This window comes from Erpetoichthys calabaricus, chromosome 18 (genome assembly GCF_900747795.2).
Source record: "Erpetoichthys calabaricus chromosome 18, fErpCal1.3, whole genome shotgun sequence".
Classification (NCBI taxonomy): domain Eukaryota; kingdom Metazoa; phylum Chordata; class Cladistia; order Polypteriformes; family Polypteridae; genus Erpetoichthys; species Erpetoichthys calabaricus.
The window spans coordinates 55,366,532-55,387,176 of record NC_041411.2 but is presented as its reverse complement, the minus strand read 5'-3'; the positions used below and the strand labels follow the sequence as shown (position 1 = coordinate 55,387,176).

Sequence of the window (20,645 nt, the reverse complement as noted above, 5' to 3'; positions counted from 1 at the left end):
TGGTCCACATCCGACCTTTTAAATCCAAAGTATCTCCAGACAACAGACGTGACTCCTTTTTCCAGCAAAAGTTCTTCTGTGTCATCATGTTCAACTTTATCATCTGCTACAGCTTCAGTTTCAGAATGTTCTCTGTCCATTTTCACCACGCAATACCTCTACTAACGCATGTACTCCTTTGTATGCTTGTTTAGCGGTGTAGCAGCGAAAAAGAGCCCCCGCGCAACACCTCTGTGGCATGTGTTTAGCAGTGTAGCAGTGAAAAAGGTCCCCCTTAAACAGTTTCCCACTGTGCCACGTTCCAAATGTTGTTTAGGCAATTTAAACCGGTGTTGCGGTATAAGAAAAATCCATATCATAACAAAAATAAAAAACGGTTTTCTGTATGAACCGGTATACCGCCCAGCACTAATGTGTGGTGTTAGAAAAATGGACAGAATAAGAAACAAGACAATCAGAAGTACAAAAAAGTAGGAGAGATATCAAAGAAAGAACAGGAAAGTAGGTTGAAGTGTTATGGACATATGAGGAAAGTAAATGAATATGTGTTGAAAAGAGTGATAGGAATGGAAAGTACAGGGGAAGAGAAAGCTGGGGAGGCCAAATCGGAGGTGGATGGATAAAGAGAGGATCTAAAGGAAAACCACAAAGAATAATAATACATTTATATAGCACCTTTCCCATGCTCAAGTGGAAAAAGATGAAGAAGGAGAAAAGGCAAAAACAATATTTTTCCATATTATCATCAGTATCACTATTTAAAAAAATATCCTGCAATACTGTTACTATTTTAAGGCCAATTTGCTTACCAATATGTCACATTTTGATTAGAACATGCAAGTAAGAATTTCACTGTACTCTGTACTTGTAAGCCTATAAAAACCTACAAACTTATATTTAGTTAAATCAATATAACAGCTTCTCTGATAATTTCTGATGAAAGGCAAACCGAGTCATCTAGGTCGCCTTGAGGGTAGTTAAGCAAACAGATTACCTAACAGACTTCCCTGAACTGGTGCTGCTGGAAACACTTACCACAGGTAGTCCATGACAGTCCCATCCAAACCTACGTTCAACATGAAATCCACTCTGATGCGCGAACCTGGTAACAATATCCTTAATGGTGCCAGCCAGAATGTGACCATAATGAGGCAGCCCAGTGGCAAAGGGTGGACCATCATAGAAGGTAAATCTGAAGAAAAAAAAAAATATTAGAATTGTGAAGATGGATTTTAAATCCAACAGGTCTCCACAGGTACCCACTTTGGACGATTCTTGGACTGCTTCAAGCATTCCTGAAAACAGTTCTGGTCACGCCACAGTTGCAGAATGCGTTCCTCCTCCGTTGGGAAATTGACGGACTCTGGCACAGGCAAAGCCATTCCACTACTGCAAAACACAACAGTAATGCAGTTAAAATCAATCAAGCAGCTTACCCTACAGTGTAGTGACAACAGGCCAACACTTCAAATTTCAGTAGAGAAACTCAGGGGAGTTATCTTCTAATCTTGCTTTATTCACTCCTTTGATGTAAAGTATATTTATTTTATTTATTATGAAAAAAATATTTAAAGAGACATTCAAATTAATGGTAAACATTAGCAACCAAAAAAAAAGAAGTAGCTAAAGGGAAAGTATGAGTTATTCAGTACAGTTTAACTATCACAGATTTTTCAATAGAACTAGTGAAACATCTTTATTTCTAAATGAAAACAGCTGCTGTAGTAATTCACACCTCAAATTTTTATATGCCATTTCTCAGCATCCATCTATTTTCTAAGCACACTTCATCCTGAGCAGGGTCATGTGGAAGCTGGAGTTAAACTCAGCAAGCTTCAGACACAAGGATCCCTAGACAAAGATGCCATTGCATGGTGAACACAACAAACACATGTACACACAGACACACATCACATGCACACACTAGTGCCAATTTGGACTGTGAGGAAACGGAACCAACATATAAGGTAATGTATGCATCTCTGCAAAGCAGAATAAAATGTTATTCAAACATACAAAATTAATTTTTAAAACGCAGAAACAAAAAAGCAAGTGAGCCCATGCCCACTGGCAGATATCTCTTTTTATCTGAAAAGGCAATGAGTGTATAGAAATTAGCTGTTTTCAGGGATATGCAACCCCAGGCTGCAGTCTTGTGATCTTGCATCACAGGCTGTTTGATCAACCTGCTATCCTGTAGCTGTTATCCAGAATACCTGTTATGGAGCATCTTATAAATTTAGTTCCGATGCAAATTTTAAATTACTTCATAACCAAAAATTAAGGAGCATAATTAGACCAAGAGATAAAACCAGATCCTCCAACAGGGGTAAGTGTAAAAGTAATTTAATTCAAATTAAATAAAAAAATATATCACTAGTTCAGAAACATCGTTGCAGTTTTAAATGCTGCTTATTAAACATTCACTCCCTTGGAAATAAAGCTGTTTTGGTAAATGAAAAGTACAAAATCTAAGTCACTGAAACATGACTTAGTAAATCTGACACTATCCCTTTACCTGAGGTGTTACCAAATGGATACAAATTCCTTCATTAATCTAGAGGTACTGATCGAGGAGGCAGCCTTGGAATAATTCAATGTGGCAAAATGCAGAACACTTCTAAAAATTTAGAGGAATTTACATCCTTTGAGGCACTCATTTTAAATATTAAAACAGATCCCAGTACAATTATAGTGCTCGACTACAGACCACCAGGACCAAATTCTTTGTTTCGGACTGAATTTGGGAAGCCTTTTATCTATATTAGCTATACATTATGATCACGTAGTGTTGATGGGGTACATATTGAGGCAGAAACTGAGACTTTCAGCAAATGTTTTATTTATTTGTTAAACTCAGTAGGATTTTGTCAGTTTATCAATGGTCCAAATCATAATCCTAACCACACATTAGATCTAATAATAACTTAGAGAGATTTAAATATTAATCCATTAAATTAAGTTATTTCTGATCACTACTTAATTACGATTGATTTGGTTGTGCCCTTACTAATACATTCACAGATTAAAACAAAGACAATGCAACACCTAGATTATAACTCAAAATATCTACAAATTTTGAAACAGAGTAAGTATAATCACAGAAAACAATTTTCTAAATTTTCTAAACTTTTCTAAATATATACTGAGAAATTAATTCATACATTTGTTTCTAATAGGATTCTTAAGTCCATACATTGGCTCCCAGTTAAGTTTAGGACATATTTCTAAATCCTCTTTTTAAACATATAAAGCATAAATTGTCAAGGCCCTCCTTACTTATCTGAACGTATCATCACTTACAATTCTGAGTGCATGGTATCATCTCAACGTGCCGGCCTGCTTATGACTCCAAGAATTAATAAAACAATAGTGGGAGGTCAAGCTTTAGTTACAGGGCTTTGAAGCTGTGTAACGGTTTGCCTGCTACTATAAGTGGTGCACCTTCAGTTTTATCTTTTAAATCCAAGCTGAAGACTTACTATTTCAGTTTAGCATACACCGAGTAGCACTGCTGTGTACATTACATGTCTGTTGACAGTCATTTGTACTAAAATATAAGTAAGACAATATTAATAAAATGTTACTAACCCTTCCATATCGTGTCTTTTTTCTTGATATACCCAGGTGGCACTTAATGCCATTGCTCTATTGCCAAGTTGTTTGCCTATCTATGGAAAAATTATCTCAGAAAAAGGAGCACTAGAATCATCAGGTAGAAGGGTCCTTTCATCAGATTATCCATCCCAGCACTAACTTGGGGGGAAGGCAGCCTGTTGGCCGAGGTCTCCCTGACTCTTGACTGTTATCTGGCTTGTCTAATTTTCTACAATCTTTCAGTTGGTCTAAAATTAACTGATGGGCAGATATAGTTGTCATTAATTTATATTAGTTTCTACTTTGTTTTTGATGTATATAAACAAATCTGAATCCTTATATGTCATAGTTCTGCATTTAGTGAGTAGTGTAATCTATTCTTGCATTTTGACTTGAGAATTGTTGTGGCACTAAGCACCTGCACTTGGTAAGGAGCACTGTGCAAGAACAAAGTAGTTTGTGCTATTGTCTTGTATTTCTGAGGTGGCAATGACAGATCAGCTGCAGGCTCTGTAAAGAGGATTACAGTGGAACCTCGGTTTGCGAGCATAATTCATTCCGGAAACGTGCTCAAGACGGGGACTCACATGTCACAGTACACACGCGCGCACACACGCACGCATGCACACACACGAGCGTGCACGTGCACATATACACACACGCGAGCGAACACACACACACAGTCACAATGCTAATGCTGCAGTAAAAACAGTATACGCTCGTACGGATGTTGACTATATGAGTGAGGCACGCCGACTCAGACGGAGAATAGGAGACGATTGCCCACAATCCCACAGCGAGAGAGAGAGAGAAGAACCATCAGCTCAGTTGTGATCACATGACACTCAGCAGACAAAGCATATACATAATACTCGTACTGCAAGACCTCGCTCGTTTATCAAGTCAAAATTATTAAAAATTTTTGCTCGTCTTGCAAAACACTCGTAAACCAAGTTACTCGCAAACCGAGGTTCCACTGTACTTGTTTTCTGTTTTGTGCATTCTATGTACCTCATTTTTTGATATCCACTGCATGCCCAACCTGCCTGGAAGGAGGTCTCTTTCTGAACCGCCATTCCCAAGATTTCTTAGATTATTCTGGGGGGATTTTTTTCTTCTCGTTAGGGAGTCAAGGCTGGAAGTCTGTCAAAAAACAGTGCCTGTTAAAGCCCACTGAGGCATTTATTGTGTGATTTAGGGTATACAAGAAATAAATTGTTGTTGAATTCAGTAAGTGTAGTGGTTATAAAACTTTTTTTTCTTGCGACCCAACCTTGCCTTTTTTGGGTCTTTGTGACCCATAATCACCACGGAAGACATCCATGGTATCCCCTTTGTACAACCGCTGCCATTCATAGACCCAGGGGAATGAGGGTGAAGGTTATCCCTTGGTGTATCTCAAACGTGAGTCAGTGCAGGATTAATGACATTGTCTTAAGGAGCCCGCAGCACCCAATCACTAAGCTTTCCTCAAACTGTTCACGACCCTTTCCATTCACTAATTTTGTAAATCACAACTCAGCACAACCCAAGTTCAGACATCAAGACTCTCAACCCATTGTGAGTTGCGAAGCTAATCGTACCCCCAAAAGATACAGACGCCCCTGGGAAAACCACTAGGAAACATAGACAGACTACTTTCACATTTCTCCTTTCCCTTCTGGCCGGCTCTGTCGCGTCATGTGCCTCTCGCGCGGTGTTCCGCCTTCTCAAAAAGCCTGCAGGGGCTTCTTTCAGTTTGTTAAATTGATTATCTGCTTCTTTCTCTCTCTCAGACCTCTCCTGCTCCTGGCTCATATTCCTCCTCCTCCGAAGTCCTTGGTTGCTTTTAAATGACAAACGGAGGTGTTAACTCGTCTCAAGGAGCACGTTTGAAACCCTTTTAAAAGATAAATGTTTGTTTGCAGTGTTTGAATAAAATTCCAGTCTCTTCAACTTCCTCTGGTCTTCTGTGCAATTTTGTAACCCAAGCGTGACAAGTGGTACCAGGAGTGGTTGTACAGATGGATGCGCAGTTGGAAGCCGAATACCTTTTTCAAGTCGCCCAGAACGTTCCACTCCCATACGATCCAGAAGATGATTTAGATTCCGAGCGTCCTCCAAGTGTCCAACCTCCGAGTGTCCGATGAAGAGATAACCAACAGTATGTTCAGCCTCCAAGAGCTACTCCAATCCCTCAACGTTATGTTCCGCCTCCACCACCACCAACTCCTGCGCAAGTTGCTAGACGAGTTGTTCCTCTGCCTCCGCTTCCGGACAATGCTAAGAATGTGCTGACGAAGATGGGTCCGTCTGATGACCCGGAGATGTTTCTTTTGGCTTTTGAACAAGTGGCGACTTTGTTAGGATGGGACAAACGTCATTGGGCTGTTATCGTCACCCCGTTCTTATCTGGTGACGCCCTTCTTTCATTACGAAATGTACCTGCCGAAAAGCTTGGCGATTATGGTTTTTTGAAGGATCAAATTGTTTTGCGGAAAGCCACGACCTTTTTGACGAAAGGTTTTGCACTTTACAACTGGAGGCTGGATATGGCCATTTCCATTCGTGCACAAATACAAGATTTGATTCATAAAGTGCATTGCTGGTTTGAGGGAGATAAGATAGAGCGCATTGTGGAAAAGGTTGTTATGAACATAGTGCTGTTTGGAATACCTGCACCCATCCGAGATGAGTTTCTTCGTCACAACCTTGAATCACTGGATGTTATTTCCCAACGTTTAGAAGGCTCACAGACCGCTTTGACAACAAGCGGTGGCTTTGGTAGTCCGTATCCTGTATTACAACCTATAAGCGATCGCCCAGAGTATCCTCGTCAACTTGACCGTGGACCGGAACGTCGTCAACCGTCAGCAACTGATTATCGGATGTCGTCGGCTAGGCCTCCAGGGAATGCAGTTGGTGCAATCATGAATGAGATGCCTGCTTCTGGAGAAAGTGGTTGTGGACGTCGCCGACTCAGTGGCGCTGAACGAAGATGTTTCCGGTGCGATCAACCCGGTCACTTGGTGAGAGATTGTTGCCTGTCTCCAGCTCGTTCAATGGAAGTTGGCATAGCGGAGGTTTGTTGCTCGAATATTCCGGATCCATCGAAAAAGAAATATGGCTTATTTTTCTCGGTGAAGTTCGGGGGCCGAGAAGTGACAGCGTTGTTGGACTCAGGCAGTGACCTTTGTGTTGTCAGAAGCGACTGTCTTGACGACAGTTACCATATTAATACTGAGACTGTAAAAATATGCTGTGTACATGGAGATGTTAAAAACTATGAGACGTTACTTCTTCCTTTAACTTATAAGGGTCGTCACTTTAAAGTGTGGTCTGCTGTTTCTGACTCATGCCCTTGGCCTTTGCTGATAGGCAGAAGGAATGCTCTTTTTCCTAGATTAATGGCTGAACATCGCTCGCCAGTTGATTCGCCTGTTGAACCTATTCGGGGGGAGGGAGACGGGGAACTGGTGGCAGTTGGGAACAATTTAGATCCCAATTACATATTGAACCAGATCTCTCCAGTGAGTCTGAGGAAGACACCCCTCACAATTTCTCAGATTGGCAAGGCCCTTCCACATCCTCTCAGATTGTAAATGTCTCGGAACCCAAACCGAGTACTAGCGAGCAGCCGGGTTTTGTGCGCTTGCAGCATGCTGATGGCACATTGGAATATGCATTTAAACAGGCTTACACTGCTAGTGACTCCTATTACCAAGACCGCGATAGCGGGAGCTTGAAAACACCACATTTTTTGGAGAAAGACGGTTGTCTTTTCAGAGTGATTACAGACCATTTGTTGGGGGAATTTATTGAGCAGTTAGTAGTACCTGAGGGACATAGGGAAATTCTTTTACAGCTGGCCCACTCTCACATCTTGGGGGGGCACCTGGGGGCTGATAAAACCAGAGAGCGGTTATCGAAACGATTTTATTGGCTGAATATGGGAAAAGATGTTGAACGGTTCTGCAATTCATGTCCTGACTGTCAAATCGTCTCCGCTTATAAGCCTCCTCGGGCTCCCCTTTGCCCTATGCCTATTTTGGATGTCCCCTTTCAGAGGGTGGGATTGGATATTGTAGGACCTTTGCCTAAAACTAAAAACGGTTTCCAGTATATGCTGGTGTTAGTTGACTATGCAACGCGATATCCAGAAGTAGCTGCTTTGAAAAAGGCCAACTCCTCCTCTGTAGCCAAAGCTCTCTGTGTGATGTTTACTCGTATTGGCATTCCTAGGGAAATTTTAACTGACCAAGGCACACCTTTCACTTCTCGTGTGATGAAACAATTATGTAAACGGTTCGCTATTAAGAAATTGGGCACCACCGTTTACCATCCAGAAACTAATGGTTTGACTGAATGATTTAACAAAACCTTAAAACAAATGATCAGAACAGTTGCTCATAATGATCCCACAACATGGGACACTGTCCTGCCTTTTGTTTTGTTTGCCGTACGAGAATCGCCGCAGGCATCCACTGGTTTGAGTCCCTTCGAGCTGTTATTTGGCAGGCGCCCAAAAGAGGCGTCCTAGATGTTGTACGAGAGGAATGGATAGGACATGAAACCACTTCGCTTGGGGAGGGTTTTGCAGAGCGAGTAGTTTCCTTACAAGAAAGAATTTCCAGACTTTCTTCTATTGCTGTGGAACATCAACAACGGGAACAGGAAACACAAAAACGTCTTTACAATAGACGCAGTCAGCTTCGCGAATTCAAACTGGGCGATCGTGTTTTAGTACTGGTACCGTCTGACTCACACAAATTCCTAGCTAAATGGCAGGGCCCAGCAGTTATTGAGGAGCGTATGGGACCAGTAAATTACAAGGTTATGATACCAGGCCGGCGAAAACCATTTCAAATTTTGCACATTAATCTCTTAAAGAAATGGCACGACTGACAAGAGGTTCACACTTCCTTGACTGCTGTTTCTCAGACTGATGTTGTCATTGGCAACGATTTGACTGATTCACAAAAGACAGAGTTATTAAACTTAATAGAACAGAACACTGATGTTTTTTCAGACTTGCCAGGCGTCACTAGTTTAGCAGAACATAAAATCACCACTGAACCCGGTGTTCGGGTGCAGATGCGGCCATTTCGAATCCCGGAAGCACGAAGAAATATTGTGCGCGAAGAAGTCAAAAAGATGCTAGAGCTAGGTGTGATTCGTGAAAGCAAAAGTGCCTGGTGTAGTCCGGTCGTGTTAGTTCCCAAGTCAGACGGTTCGGTTCGCTTTTGTATTGATTTTAGGCGCTTGAATAAGGTGTCTAAATTCGATGCTTACCCAATGCCCCGGGTAGACGAACTCTTGGAAAAACTGGGTCAGGCGACCTATATTTCCACGCTAGACCTCACAAAGGGTTATTGGCAAGTGCCTCTAGATGCTAACAGTTGTGAGAAAACAGCATTTGTGACTCCTGATGGACTTTATGAATTTACAAGACTCCCGTTTGGTCTTCATGGGGCCCCTTTAACGTTTCAGCGAATGATGGATCAGATACTGCGTCCATATTCTGAATATTCTGGGGCGTATCTTGATGATGTGGTGATTTTCAGCAATGATTGGCATTCGCATTTAAAATGTCTCCAGGCTGTACTTGATAGCCTGAAACTAGCTGGATTAACTGCTAACCCTAAGAAATGTAAACTAGGTATGTCTGAGACTCATTATCTAGGTTACTCCATGGGCAGGCGTTTACTTCGTCCACAATTAAGGAAAATACAGGAGGTGCTCGCTTATCCACATCCTAAAACGCAAAAAACAGGTGCGCGCTTTTCTTGGACTAGCTGGTTACTACAGAAGATTCATCCCTGACTTCGCAAATAGGGCTGCTCCTCTCTCAGAGCTTACTAAAGGAAGAAAAAAACCACCCTATTATATGGACAGAACTTTGCGAACGTTCCTTTTCAGATTTAAAAAAAGCTTTGTCTTCTTATCCAGTGCTACGAAATCCCGATTTCTCTAAAGATTTTATTCTACAAACAGACGCTAGTACATTCGGAGTAGGCGCGGTCCTTTCCCAGGTACTTGATGGTGAAGAACACCCTATTACATACTTGAGTAGGAAATTACTCCCCAGAGAACGCAATTATTCAACTATTCAGAAAGAATGTTTGGCGATTAAATGGGCTAACAGTGAATTAGGTAAGCTTGAAGCACAATAACTGGAAAGTTACACTCCAAAGAAGACATTTTGAACAATGTCCAGTAGACATGGATTAATACAATTCACAATTGTACAGTATATTTACCTCCTTATGATTTAACATACTTGGTTTCCATATATTTTAGGGAATTTTCATATAATCACAGAGAAACAAATTGAAGGGATTACTCAAACTTTGTTTCATTCTATTTAAATTGGAAAAGTATGATTAGTATGATTACTAGTATAGTAGTAACCCCGTATTAAACACTTTTTTTATTTTAAAGAAATTTAATCAAAGCGACCATACGATTTAAAGCAAAGAAAAAAACAAATTTGTTTACAAAGATGAAGAAAATGACTTTTGCAATGATAATAAATTAATTTTCCACTAAATTTTCATTAACCACCACCCCCATCACTTTCTAAAGTGGCATTAATATCCGATTTCTTAACCAAACTGAATCCGATCTCCATACTACTAGCTTTAACATGATTAAAAGGAGGCGTTTTCCATAAACAGAAAATTAAGCAGCAATTTTCAGATTTGATTTTTAAGCTTGTTTATTAATCAAGATTATTATTATTAATTTTTCATCTGTAAGGCTCATATTTAAATTATCTAATCCTTACTTATTCAAAGAAAATCTTTTCAATTGAGAATTCTTCTTTATATTTATGTAATGTTATTTATTACGTGTTAACTTGTTAATTAAATTATTGTTTATTCAATGATGAAATGTAATGAAGTACAATTACTTCGTTACTGTGCTTAAGCATATTTTTCATGTATCTATATTTCACTCAAGTAGATTTAGCTGTGGATACTTTTGAGTTTTACTCCACTACATTTAACAGTAAATATCTCGACTTTCTACTCTATTACATTTCTATGTGGCTATGAGTTACATTTTACAGTCACATGAACGGTCCATTCTTTTTGAACGACTCTTTTCAGTGAATCAGGAGAACTGATTCACAAGCACGAACAAATCAATTCAGTAGTGCGGCACTGGAATGCTAAAATGCGTGTATTATGCCATCAGCTTGCTTTGTTTAAATGATTAAAGAGCAAGTGAAAGTACTGCCTATCTGATTCATGTTTTGTCTATTTGGAGTTACATCATCATTGATGAATAAGATCTTTCATTGATCATTTTCTCATTATCATATACTGTAAATGTAATACCAACACATTTATATTAGCATGTACTGTATGAATGGTTTTGTACAATTTGTTACTGGACTTGTGTATTTACATTTCCGCATTACTGCATCTACTATCAGGGTGACTCATGTGCTCAACCTTGGGCCCCGTTTGCAAAAGCGCCTTCACATGTACCAGAAAAAAGAAAGGAATAACAGGAATGTCCAAGTTTTTACTGATAGTACAGACGTGCAACAACAACATGCTGTCCGGCTCCCACCACTATCACACTTCAAACCCCAGTAAAATAAACCTGTACAATTACACCCAAATCAAACAAGTTTTAAAACAAAAATATGGGTAAGTAGGGCATGATCAGAGTAGATGTCTAATAAGTCACTTTTATGAGATTGGACATTTGATATGTTACCGTGCTTCAAAATGGAAAATGGATGGTCATTCAAAGTGAGAGTACAGTGCAGCAATAAAGGAATAAGTAAAGTGAAGTTTTGAGAATGTGACTTCAACTGAAGTTCAGTTTATGAAGTGTTAATGTGCATCATTCATAATTAAAATGCACAACCTATTTTTGTATTTAACACGTCTTACATTCAGTAGGCACACCTAACTCCATATTATACTGTTGAATAAGGGAATACATTGGACTAGTACTTTTACTTTAAGTATATTTTCAAGCATGTACTTTCTTACTTTTTCTTAAGTAGAAAGGTCAGTGGGGTACTTCAATTTTTACTAGAGTACATTTTGCTTGTTTATTTACACTTTTTCTTAATACTAGAATCCCTAAAGCCTATGAAAAACCTCATAATCCCAGGCCACCTTAAATTCCCTCGCACCTCCTCATCACCTTTTGTTTTGCAAATGAGTCGATCAGCACTGGCAGCAAGCAGCCTGCCACCCCATCCCTCACCAATGCAGCTTTAGCCGTACAGAAAGTTCTCCCAGCTTAAATCTGTGTATCTGGGTGTGAGGTGCCTTGAACTGTATAGGGTAAATAATGTATCATTATTTGGAACACATGCATTTCGTGCGTGTTCCCTGTCTACAACGATATGTGTAAATGCTGGATGACAGGAAATGCGAGGCAAGAAATGTTGAACACATAACTGAAACAGAAATTCTTTTCATGTTACACTAATAATTGGCAAAATGATGACGTGAAGTGTATAACGTGTGAAGACTGAAGTCCAAATATCAAATAAACACTTTCACAAAAGACACAGATACAACAAAACAAGTGTGCTTTGTTTCTAGAATTTAACAAAAGTAAAAGAAATTGGGATTGGGTAGGACACGCACACATATACGTCTGCTTGGGAGGTGCAGAGGTAAGAACTGCTGTCTCCAAGTTGTGAAGTTGCGGTTTCGATCCCAGGTCCTTCACTCATTAGCTCTTTTGAGTAGTAAGCGGCTATTATTATTACAATTATAGAATAAAAACATACATTTGATGTATTTGAGTCTGTAACAGCCTCTGTAAATTTATGGTACTTGTAAAAGTTAATGTTTTGTTTTATTATTCACTGTTAATTTGTCAGTCACATTCATGCTCCCCCCAATCTGACACTGTTAGTTTTCAAATAAAGACGTGCTATAACAGAGGTGAACTCAGATGAGGATGAGAGTTCTACATCTGAGAAAGAGAATAAAAGCCCTCCCTGCAAGAAACGTCCACTCACACATAAGAACAACGCAGCTGCACCAGGCATAAATGCAAAAGATGGCACCGTTTGGATGCAGCAAGAGGTTGGGCATCATTTTGCCAATGAAATTGTCCTTCAACAACAAGCGAGCAGTTCACCCAAAATTAATAAGTCTGTCTGCCTTCTCAGTACAATTGCTTTGCTCACATACTGAAGTGACTTCAGCTGCAGGTGGAAGCTCCTGTCACACTTTACACAACTGTTACTTGTGACTTTACACTGTAGGGAGATAAGTAAATAAATACAGGTAAACAATTTGATGTGGCTTTTATATAAGTAACTTATTTTTTTATATATATATATATATATATATTAACCATCACAAAACAATCACAAACAGAACTTTGCACGATACCTTGGCAAGCTTTGCAGGCCCTGCTGTTTCACTGATCGTTTTTACAGCATGGATACAAGGGGCATGTGAAAAGGCATTAAAGCTATACCAACCACAAAGGCAGCCCTGTCTCTCCCAAAAGTGATGTCACATTGACCAATGATCTCCACACATTTTTGTCTGTTTTGAATCTAGCAACGCTTAATTTTACTCCACCTGGAAAGATTATAGCCACAGAGAATGCCAAATCTCCCACCTTCAGACTGAGAATCTGTAATGTACGATGCATGCTGGAGATGATTAATCCATGTAAACTCTGCTGGACAGAGTTTCAGGATAGCTGCGTAGAAACTGTGCTGAGCAGCTTGCCAAGGTATTCACAAACATCTTTAACCTCTCCTTGATGTTAGAAATGATCCCAGCATGCCATTATTGTGGCAGTACAGAAGAAAACCAACATCAGTAATATAAATGACTATCATCCAATCGCTCTGACACCAATAATAATGAAATGCTTCAAAGTGGGAAATCAGCAGGCCCTGATGGTTACCCCGTAGAATTTTATAAGAAATTCTCCACTCAGATAGCTCCCCTCTTATTGGCAACATTTACATAAGCTAGAGACAACCAAATACTACCTCAAACTTTTCGTCAAGCATTAATCACTGCCTTTCCTATACAAAATAAGGACTTGTTAAAATGTGCATCATACAGACCAATTTCACTCCTGAATAATGATGTTAAGATACTCTCAAAAATTCTAGCTAGAAGGATGGAGAAAGTGCTGCCCTCGGTAATATCATAGGATCAAACCGGATTTATTAAAGGCCGACACTAATCTTCCAATCTCCGACGCCTGTTTAATGTAATATATTCACCAGCAAAGTCAAACACCCCAGAGATATTACTATCATTAGACGCAGAAAAAGAATTTGATATGATTGAATGGAACTACCTTTTCACTGCATTGGAGAAATTTGGGTTTGGCCCGAATATTTGTGCATGGATCAAACTACTGTATACCAATCCAGAAGATTCAGTTTGTATTAACAACATTTGTTCAGACTACTTTAAGCTAGAACGTGGCACCAGACAAGGATGTGCCTTGTCACCACTGCTGTTTGCAATTACCATTGAACCGCTGGCAGTTCACTGTCGAAATTCTTATCAGATAAAGGGGATTATCAGAGAAGGACTGGAACAGAAAATTTCTCCATATGCAGATGATATGGTTTTATATATATCAGACCCAGAAAACACTGTGCCTGCAGTTTTAACAGCACTCACAGAATTTCAAAAGATATCTGGTCTCAGAATTAATCTGAATAAAAGTATACTCGTCCAGTGAATTCACAAGCATATAATATTAGATTGGACACCCTACCTTTTACCATAGCAGATCAGTTTAAATACCTAGGGGTAAATATCACAAGTAAACATAAAGCTCTTTATCAACAAAATTTTGCTGTCTGTATGGAAAAAATTAAGCAGGACTTGCATAGATGGTCAACCCTTCATCTCACTCTAGCCGGGAGAATTAACGTTGTTAAGATGAATATCCTTCCTAAACTTCTTTTTTTATTTCAAAACATTCCAATATATATCAATAAATCGTTTTTTAAGCAATTAGACTCAACAATAACCTCATTCATTTGGAACTCAAAACACCCACGTATCCGAAGAACGACCCTACAAAGACCTCAGGCAGAAGGTGGCATGGCTTTACCTAATTTTCAATTTTATTACTGGGCAGCAAACATACAAGCTATAAAAACCTGGACACAAATAAATGAACATACACAAGCCTGGTCTGCAATAGAAGTAAAATCCTGTAGTACTTCTTTATACTCCCTGCTCTGCGCTCCAATAAATGCAAGTTATATACTAATATACTAATAACCCAATTGTGCTTTACTCACTCAGAATATGGAACCAACTTAGAAAGCATTTTAAGATGGAGAATCTTTTATCTGTGGCACCTCTGCAAGAGAGCCACCTCTTTCAACCCTTGCAAACATATCCAGTTTTTAATACCTGGAAAAGATCTGGGATTAAAATGCTCAGAGATCTTTATAGAGGCAACATATTTGCATCCTTTGAACAATTATGTTCCAAATTCAACCTCCCAGCTACACATTTCTTTCACCATCTTCAAATTAGAAACTGTGTTAAACAGAAACTGCCCGATTTTCCTCACCTTGTACCCTCCAAAATGCTGGAAAAAATACTGCTCAATTTCGAGGAATTAGACACCATTTCCACATTATATAAAATCTTATTAGAGTCCCTACCTTTCAAAGACCCAAGAGGACATTGGGAAAAGATCTCTTAATCAATATATCAGAAAAGGAGTGGAAGGTAGCAATGCAGAGAATTTACTCAAGCTCCATATGCACAAAGCATAGAATTATTCAACTCAAAATTATATATCGAGCTCATCTGTCTCGCTTAAAACTGTCCAAAATATTTCCAGGGCAAGATCCAACCTGTGAACGCTGCAACCAAGCTCCTGCCTCACTGGGTCACATGTTTTGGGCCTGCACCAAATTAACATCATTTTGGACCAAAATTTTTAAGTGCCTTTCAGACAGCCTTGGGGTCACAATCCCTCCTAACCCATTAACCGCTGTGTTCGGTGTTCTTCCAGATGGACTTGAAGTGGAGAAGGACAAACAAACGGTGACCGCATTCACAACACTTTTGGCACGCAGACTTATTTTGTTAAACTGGAAGAATCCTAACTCTCCTCTGATAAGTCAGTGGGAAACCGATGTTTTACATTATTTGAAATTGGAAAAAATCTAATTCTCAGAGGATCCGTACAGAATTTTTTCAAAACCTGGCAGGATCTAATCAATAATATTTTAGAATAACAGAAATAATTATTACCGCATTTATTTCCCTTCTCCATTTTTTTTTATTTACCTATATATATTTCTTCCTTTCTTTTGTTTGTTTTTGCCCTATTAAAAAGCCTTAAGCAATTCTCCTTTGGCTAAGCTCTCCTTCTCAAGGGTGGGGTCTGATTTGTCTTCAATTCTTTTTTGTTATAAATTATATGTATGGAATGATTACAATAAAATTAATAGATAAAAATTAAAAAAATAAATAAATAAAAAATAATGAAATGCTTTGAAAGACTGTGGTCCTGTGGCCTCTCATTTTAAAGCCAACTTCCCTGCCTCCCTGGACTCATATCAATTTGCTTACAGAGCTAATAGATACACAGAGGATGCCATTTCTCTAGTTGTGCACACCGCCCTGACTCATCTAGTGGGACAGGGCACATATGTAAGGATGCGATTTGTAGACTATAGCTCTGCTTTCACAACCGTTGTCCCCTACCAGCTCATCCATAAACTGCACCAGTTGAACCTCAGCATAACACTATGTAATTGTATCCTTAGCTTCCTATCCAAGCACCATCAGGTGGTATGGCTGGGCCCCCGTTTCTCCTCCACCATAACCTTGAACACAGGCACACTGCAAGGCTGAGTACTGAGCCCGATACTCTACTCCCTCTTTACTCAAGATTGTGTACCTGCGTATACCACCAATACCATCACAAAATTTGCAGATCACACACTACAGTGATTGGGCTAATTTCCAACAATGACGAATCAGCCCACAGAGCTGAGGTGAAAAATCTACTGAGATGTTCACTGAGCAACCTATCACTGTTGTTCAGATGCTCAGTGAAAAACCTATCCCTCAACAAAGGGAAGACCAAAGACCTCACTGTCGATTTCAGAGGATCACATGATAAGGATCATGATCCAGGTTTCATTAATGGGAACATGTATCAAGCCTTACGTTCCTGGGAATATACATCACCAGGGACATTTCATGGACAGCTAAATCCATGGAATTGCTAAAGAAGGCACAGCAACGTCTACTTTTCTTAAGAGTGTGGAAAAAAGCTGACCTCCCTCAACAAGTGCTGTAGAACTATTACCACAGCACCACAAAGCGTATATTGACCAATTGTACTGTATTTGTTTGTGGTATCTCAGCTGTACAGCTGCTGATTGGAAAGCTCTACAGCAAGTTGTGTCGAAAGCGCAGGGGATTGCCAGAGTGCAGCTTCCAGCCCTGGAGAACATCTATTGCACACCCTGCCTCTGCAAAGCCAACAGCATCTGTATGGATTTGACTCACACATGCCAGAGTCTATTTGAACTTCTCCCATCCGGCAAATGCTGTGAGCCTTTCAATCACAGACCTTGAGGCTCAGAGACAGTTTCATCCCAAGAGCTATAAACGCACTTGGTCAATCCATTAAGTGCTCCCCAGTAGAGCACTTTATACATTTAGTGTAAGTACATTGTACTTATGTTTTCATATTGTATTGTGATATTTGTTATTTTATGGGAAGATTATTGTTTTGTGGAGGAGCTGCACATTGAATCTCACTGTACTGTGTACAATGACAATAAAGGAATTCAATTAGAGAATATTCATTGCACATTTTTGTCACTTGGTTTATCTGACTTGAGACAGATAACTACTCCCAAAACACTGTTAACCATAGTGACAACCTCCTCAATGGAGCTCTGAAGGTCCGCAGCTGGACTCATCTGGACTTACTGCTATTTCATGAATTGTCAAATTAACGCTGTTGACACCTGTCGTGATAATTTTCTAATAACAAGCAGAGAGTTGGCTTCAGATCAGCAGCAGTCAGGAGCACAGAGAAGAAAAAAAAATGAAAGAATGACAAGGCAGCTTTTGTTGCATTTGCAAGTATGTTTTACAAATCTACATTCAGTAAGTTCAATAGTTGTATAAGTCGTTTCTATTATTAGTAGTGGTATTTAATATTGTTATTATTAGTAGTTATTGTTGTTGTACTTTATATTCTCTTTATTATTAGTGGTACTATTTTTTATTAGTAGAAGCGGTAGCAGTAATGTTAAAATAGTTGTATAACATGTAAAGTAATAAAAAAGTAACACCACATCAATACGCTGGACCGTTATTATTACTAATTATGCCCTCGTTTATAAAGGAAACAAATTAAATGTATGTCAATGCCATTAAATTCCACTGAATGAATGAATGAATCAATGAGTTGCCCTCCAAAATGCACCAACCTTCCAGTTACCAGTTTTTTCAAAACTTAAGCTCATGATATACTTAACGTCATCCATAGCACAAGATCAAATGAGCAGTTTGAGTGTCATCAGCATCAACTCAGACCTGGCACAGAATCTGTCCTGTGAAGACCAAATAACGGCCTATTCAGATGGTGGCCCGCAAACACCCCCTCCAGAAATTCCTACAGTAGTGCAGACCATAAATGCAACACTCCGCATAGCCTAGAAACATTTAACCCACAATGCAGTGCTCTTTTATGTGTCTAGAAATGGTGGTAGTAGTCTATTATACAGTGATTTTTTTTGACAGTACTCGCTGGTGTACTGGCATCTCTGCCGCAACGGCTGGCCGTGGCATCGACTAGATATATTAAATAAGTCGATTGTTTGCAAAAAACCCACGTTCGCGCTTACTGGTTGAAAATGGACTACAACTAACTCAACAACTTACTCCAACAAAAGCCTCGTTACTGACAAGCACTGTGTCCGCATTTCTCTTCATACGATTGGTTGTCCCTCCACTCAAATGCTTCGATCCTGTGGATTCATGGCTGTTACGAAGACGACGATCAGGCTTTGATACTCAAAGCAAAGAACGAATTAGACAGACTGCAGTTAATGAAAACATGAGAAAAGTCTGGAGTTTTCTTTCAAACGCAATTAAACTAAACACTGGTTGCTTTGAGGGACTACATAAGTTTGTGTAGAATGTAGAGTTCATTATTAACCTGAGGTTAATATTCTTCAATTTCGGAAATTCTGTGTTCGTAATTTTAAACACAATCAAGCACAATATTATGCCGGAAAGTACACCTACGCAGGTGGCATAATGGTAGCGACCCGAGTAAGTGCAGGAAAACAAGATGATCTAAAGAGTTTATACAAATTCTGGAGACCCAGACCAAATATGTCAGCAATGCGCAGAATTCTGCCGCGCATTCAATATTATCTTTAGCAGATGCCACAAACATACGTCACTCACAGAAAAGCGAATAAAAAGTATTCAACTACTCACATGAGTTTATATAAAAATTAAGGAATCAGCAGGGAACACCAAGCTTCCCCTCAAACCATAGAACAACGTGTCCTGCTGATGTGTTTTTGTTTTAAAACTAAATTGAGGACAATATCAATTCCTCTTCAGTCAGAACTTGTCGAAGTGAAATTCTGATTAAAATCGAGACAAAACGAAACTCAACAAAGAGCCAATGACACTTACATGTATCACTCGATAACCTGACTGATGCAACCGGCAAGGAAGGAGAAAAAAGAAAGCATGGCTGGAAATGGAAGTGACTGTCCCAATCTGCATGCCTACCCGATTTGCGCACGCATGCGCAGAGCTTTACTATTACGACCCTGCACGATCTGCGTTTTTTTACTTTGCGACACGAGTCCCCATCCGATTTGTCTCGCGCACGCGCTCTCTGCTTAATTAAAATTCATTTCACGACGCTGCCCGATTTGTTCTGCGCATGTCTATTGTTTTACGACACACGTCATTCGTCAGGTTTGACTTGTACTTGCGAGTCATTTTTGTGTTGTCGTTTATCTCCGTCTGTAAGTGGACTTGTTACTGGAAAAGATGGAAAATTTTCAATTTTATAACGTCTTGGAAGATGTGTCGCCTGAAAGTCTAATTCCAGTCGAATGAAGAGGGAGCGAAATGAAATGCGACGTGTGTCTGTGAACTTTATAATGGACATGTACAGCATTTTGTAAGTAAATTATTTTTAGTTGCAATACTTTGTAATCTTGTGGTTTACTCGTAAAAATCACAGCATTTTCTGTTTTTGGGTTAATGGATTAATGTATGCATGTAATTTATTTCGTAACACCCTATTAGCATTTGGTGGTGTGTTTCTTTTAACATTTGTTCACATTTTTTATCTTAAAGAGTGAACGGCGTGCTGAATATTAAGCAAAACAATGTAATCGAGGTATAGAATTAGGAATAGAATTAGGAGAGCACGTCTGACACTCGACGGGTGTAAAGTGTGCCCTCCAAAGCCATCGGTATTTTTTTGTTATGTTGATATCTGATTACATCAATACTGTACAACAGGTATATCGATGAAGGCTAAATTACATAGGAGAATAGCAACAACTAACTTATTACAAGAAAGACGGATGTAGATAATAGCATTACAAATTGTTAATGAAGCAGCTCAGAATCTTACACGTTTTAATTGCTTTAGTGTGTTTTCCATTTTTAAAGCTATTTCTAGCATATTAATGTCCATACAGAAAGATGTAATAGAAGGTCTAACATTCTGAACTTTACACTTATGAGTAGGAAATTTATGAAGCAAGGAAACCACAGTTACTGCATTTTCTAACATTTAGTATTCAAAATTGTATACAGAAGAAGAACAAGAATTAAAGAGTGAGATATTGTTTTGTCATTCAAGACCGTAACAGAAATAAATCTTTATGAAACATTTTGGAATAGGAGCAGAAGTAAGAAATGTGAGAGGGGATTTGTCTTCATTTGTACAAAAACTACATTTCGGGGATAAATTAATGTCATACTTATGAATTAATCTGTTACTTGGCTACTATTTATTCGTAATTTTAAAATGGATTTCTTTAACCTTGTTTGGTAGAAAAAACG

At 39.2% G+C, this 20,645-nt stretch overlaps 1 protein-coding gene across 1 annotated transcript in view; it reads right to left on the bottom strand.

The window, feature by feature from the left end:
- iars1 (isoleucyl-tRNA synthetase 1) overlaps window positions 1–19,344 on the bottom strand; it is a 91,694-nt gene extending 72,350 nt beyond the window's left edge. The window contains exons 1-3 of the mRNA XM_028825253.2: window positions 19,251–19,344; window positions 1,264–1,389; window positions 1,036–1,192 (exon numbers count right to left, since the gene is read on the bottom strand). Of these exons, the coding sequence (XP_028681086.2) occupies window positions 1,036–1,192; window positions 1,264–1,382 (276 nt within the window). The 5' untranslated portion in view covers window positions 1,383–1,389; window positions 19,251–19,344. The remainder of the gene's footprint in view (window positions 1–1,035; window positions 1,193–1,263; window positions 1,390–19,250) is intronic.
- Between the last annotated feature and the right edge of the window lie 1,301 nt (window positions 19,345–20,645).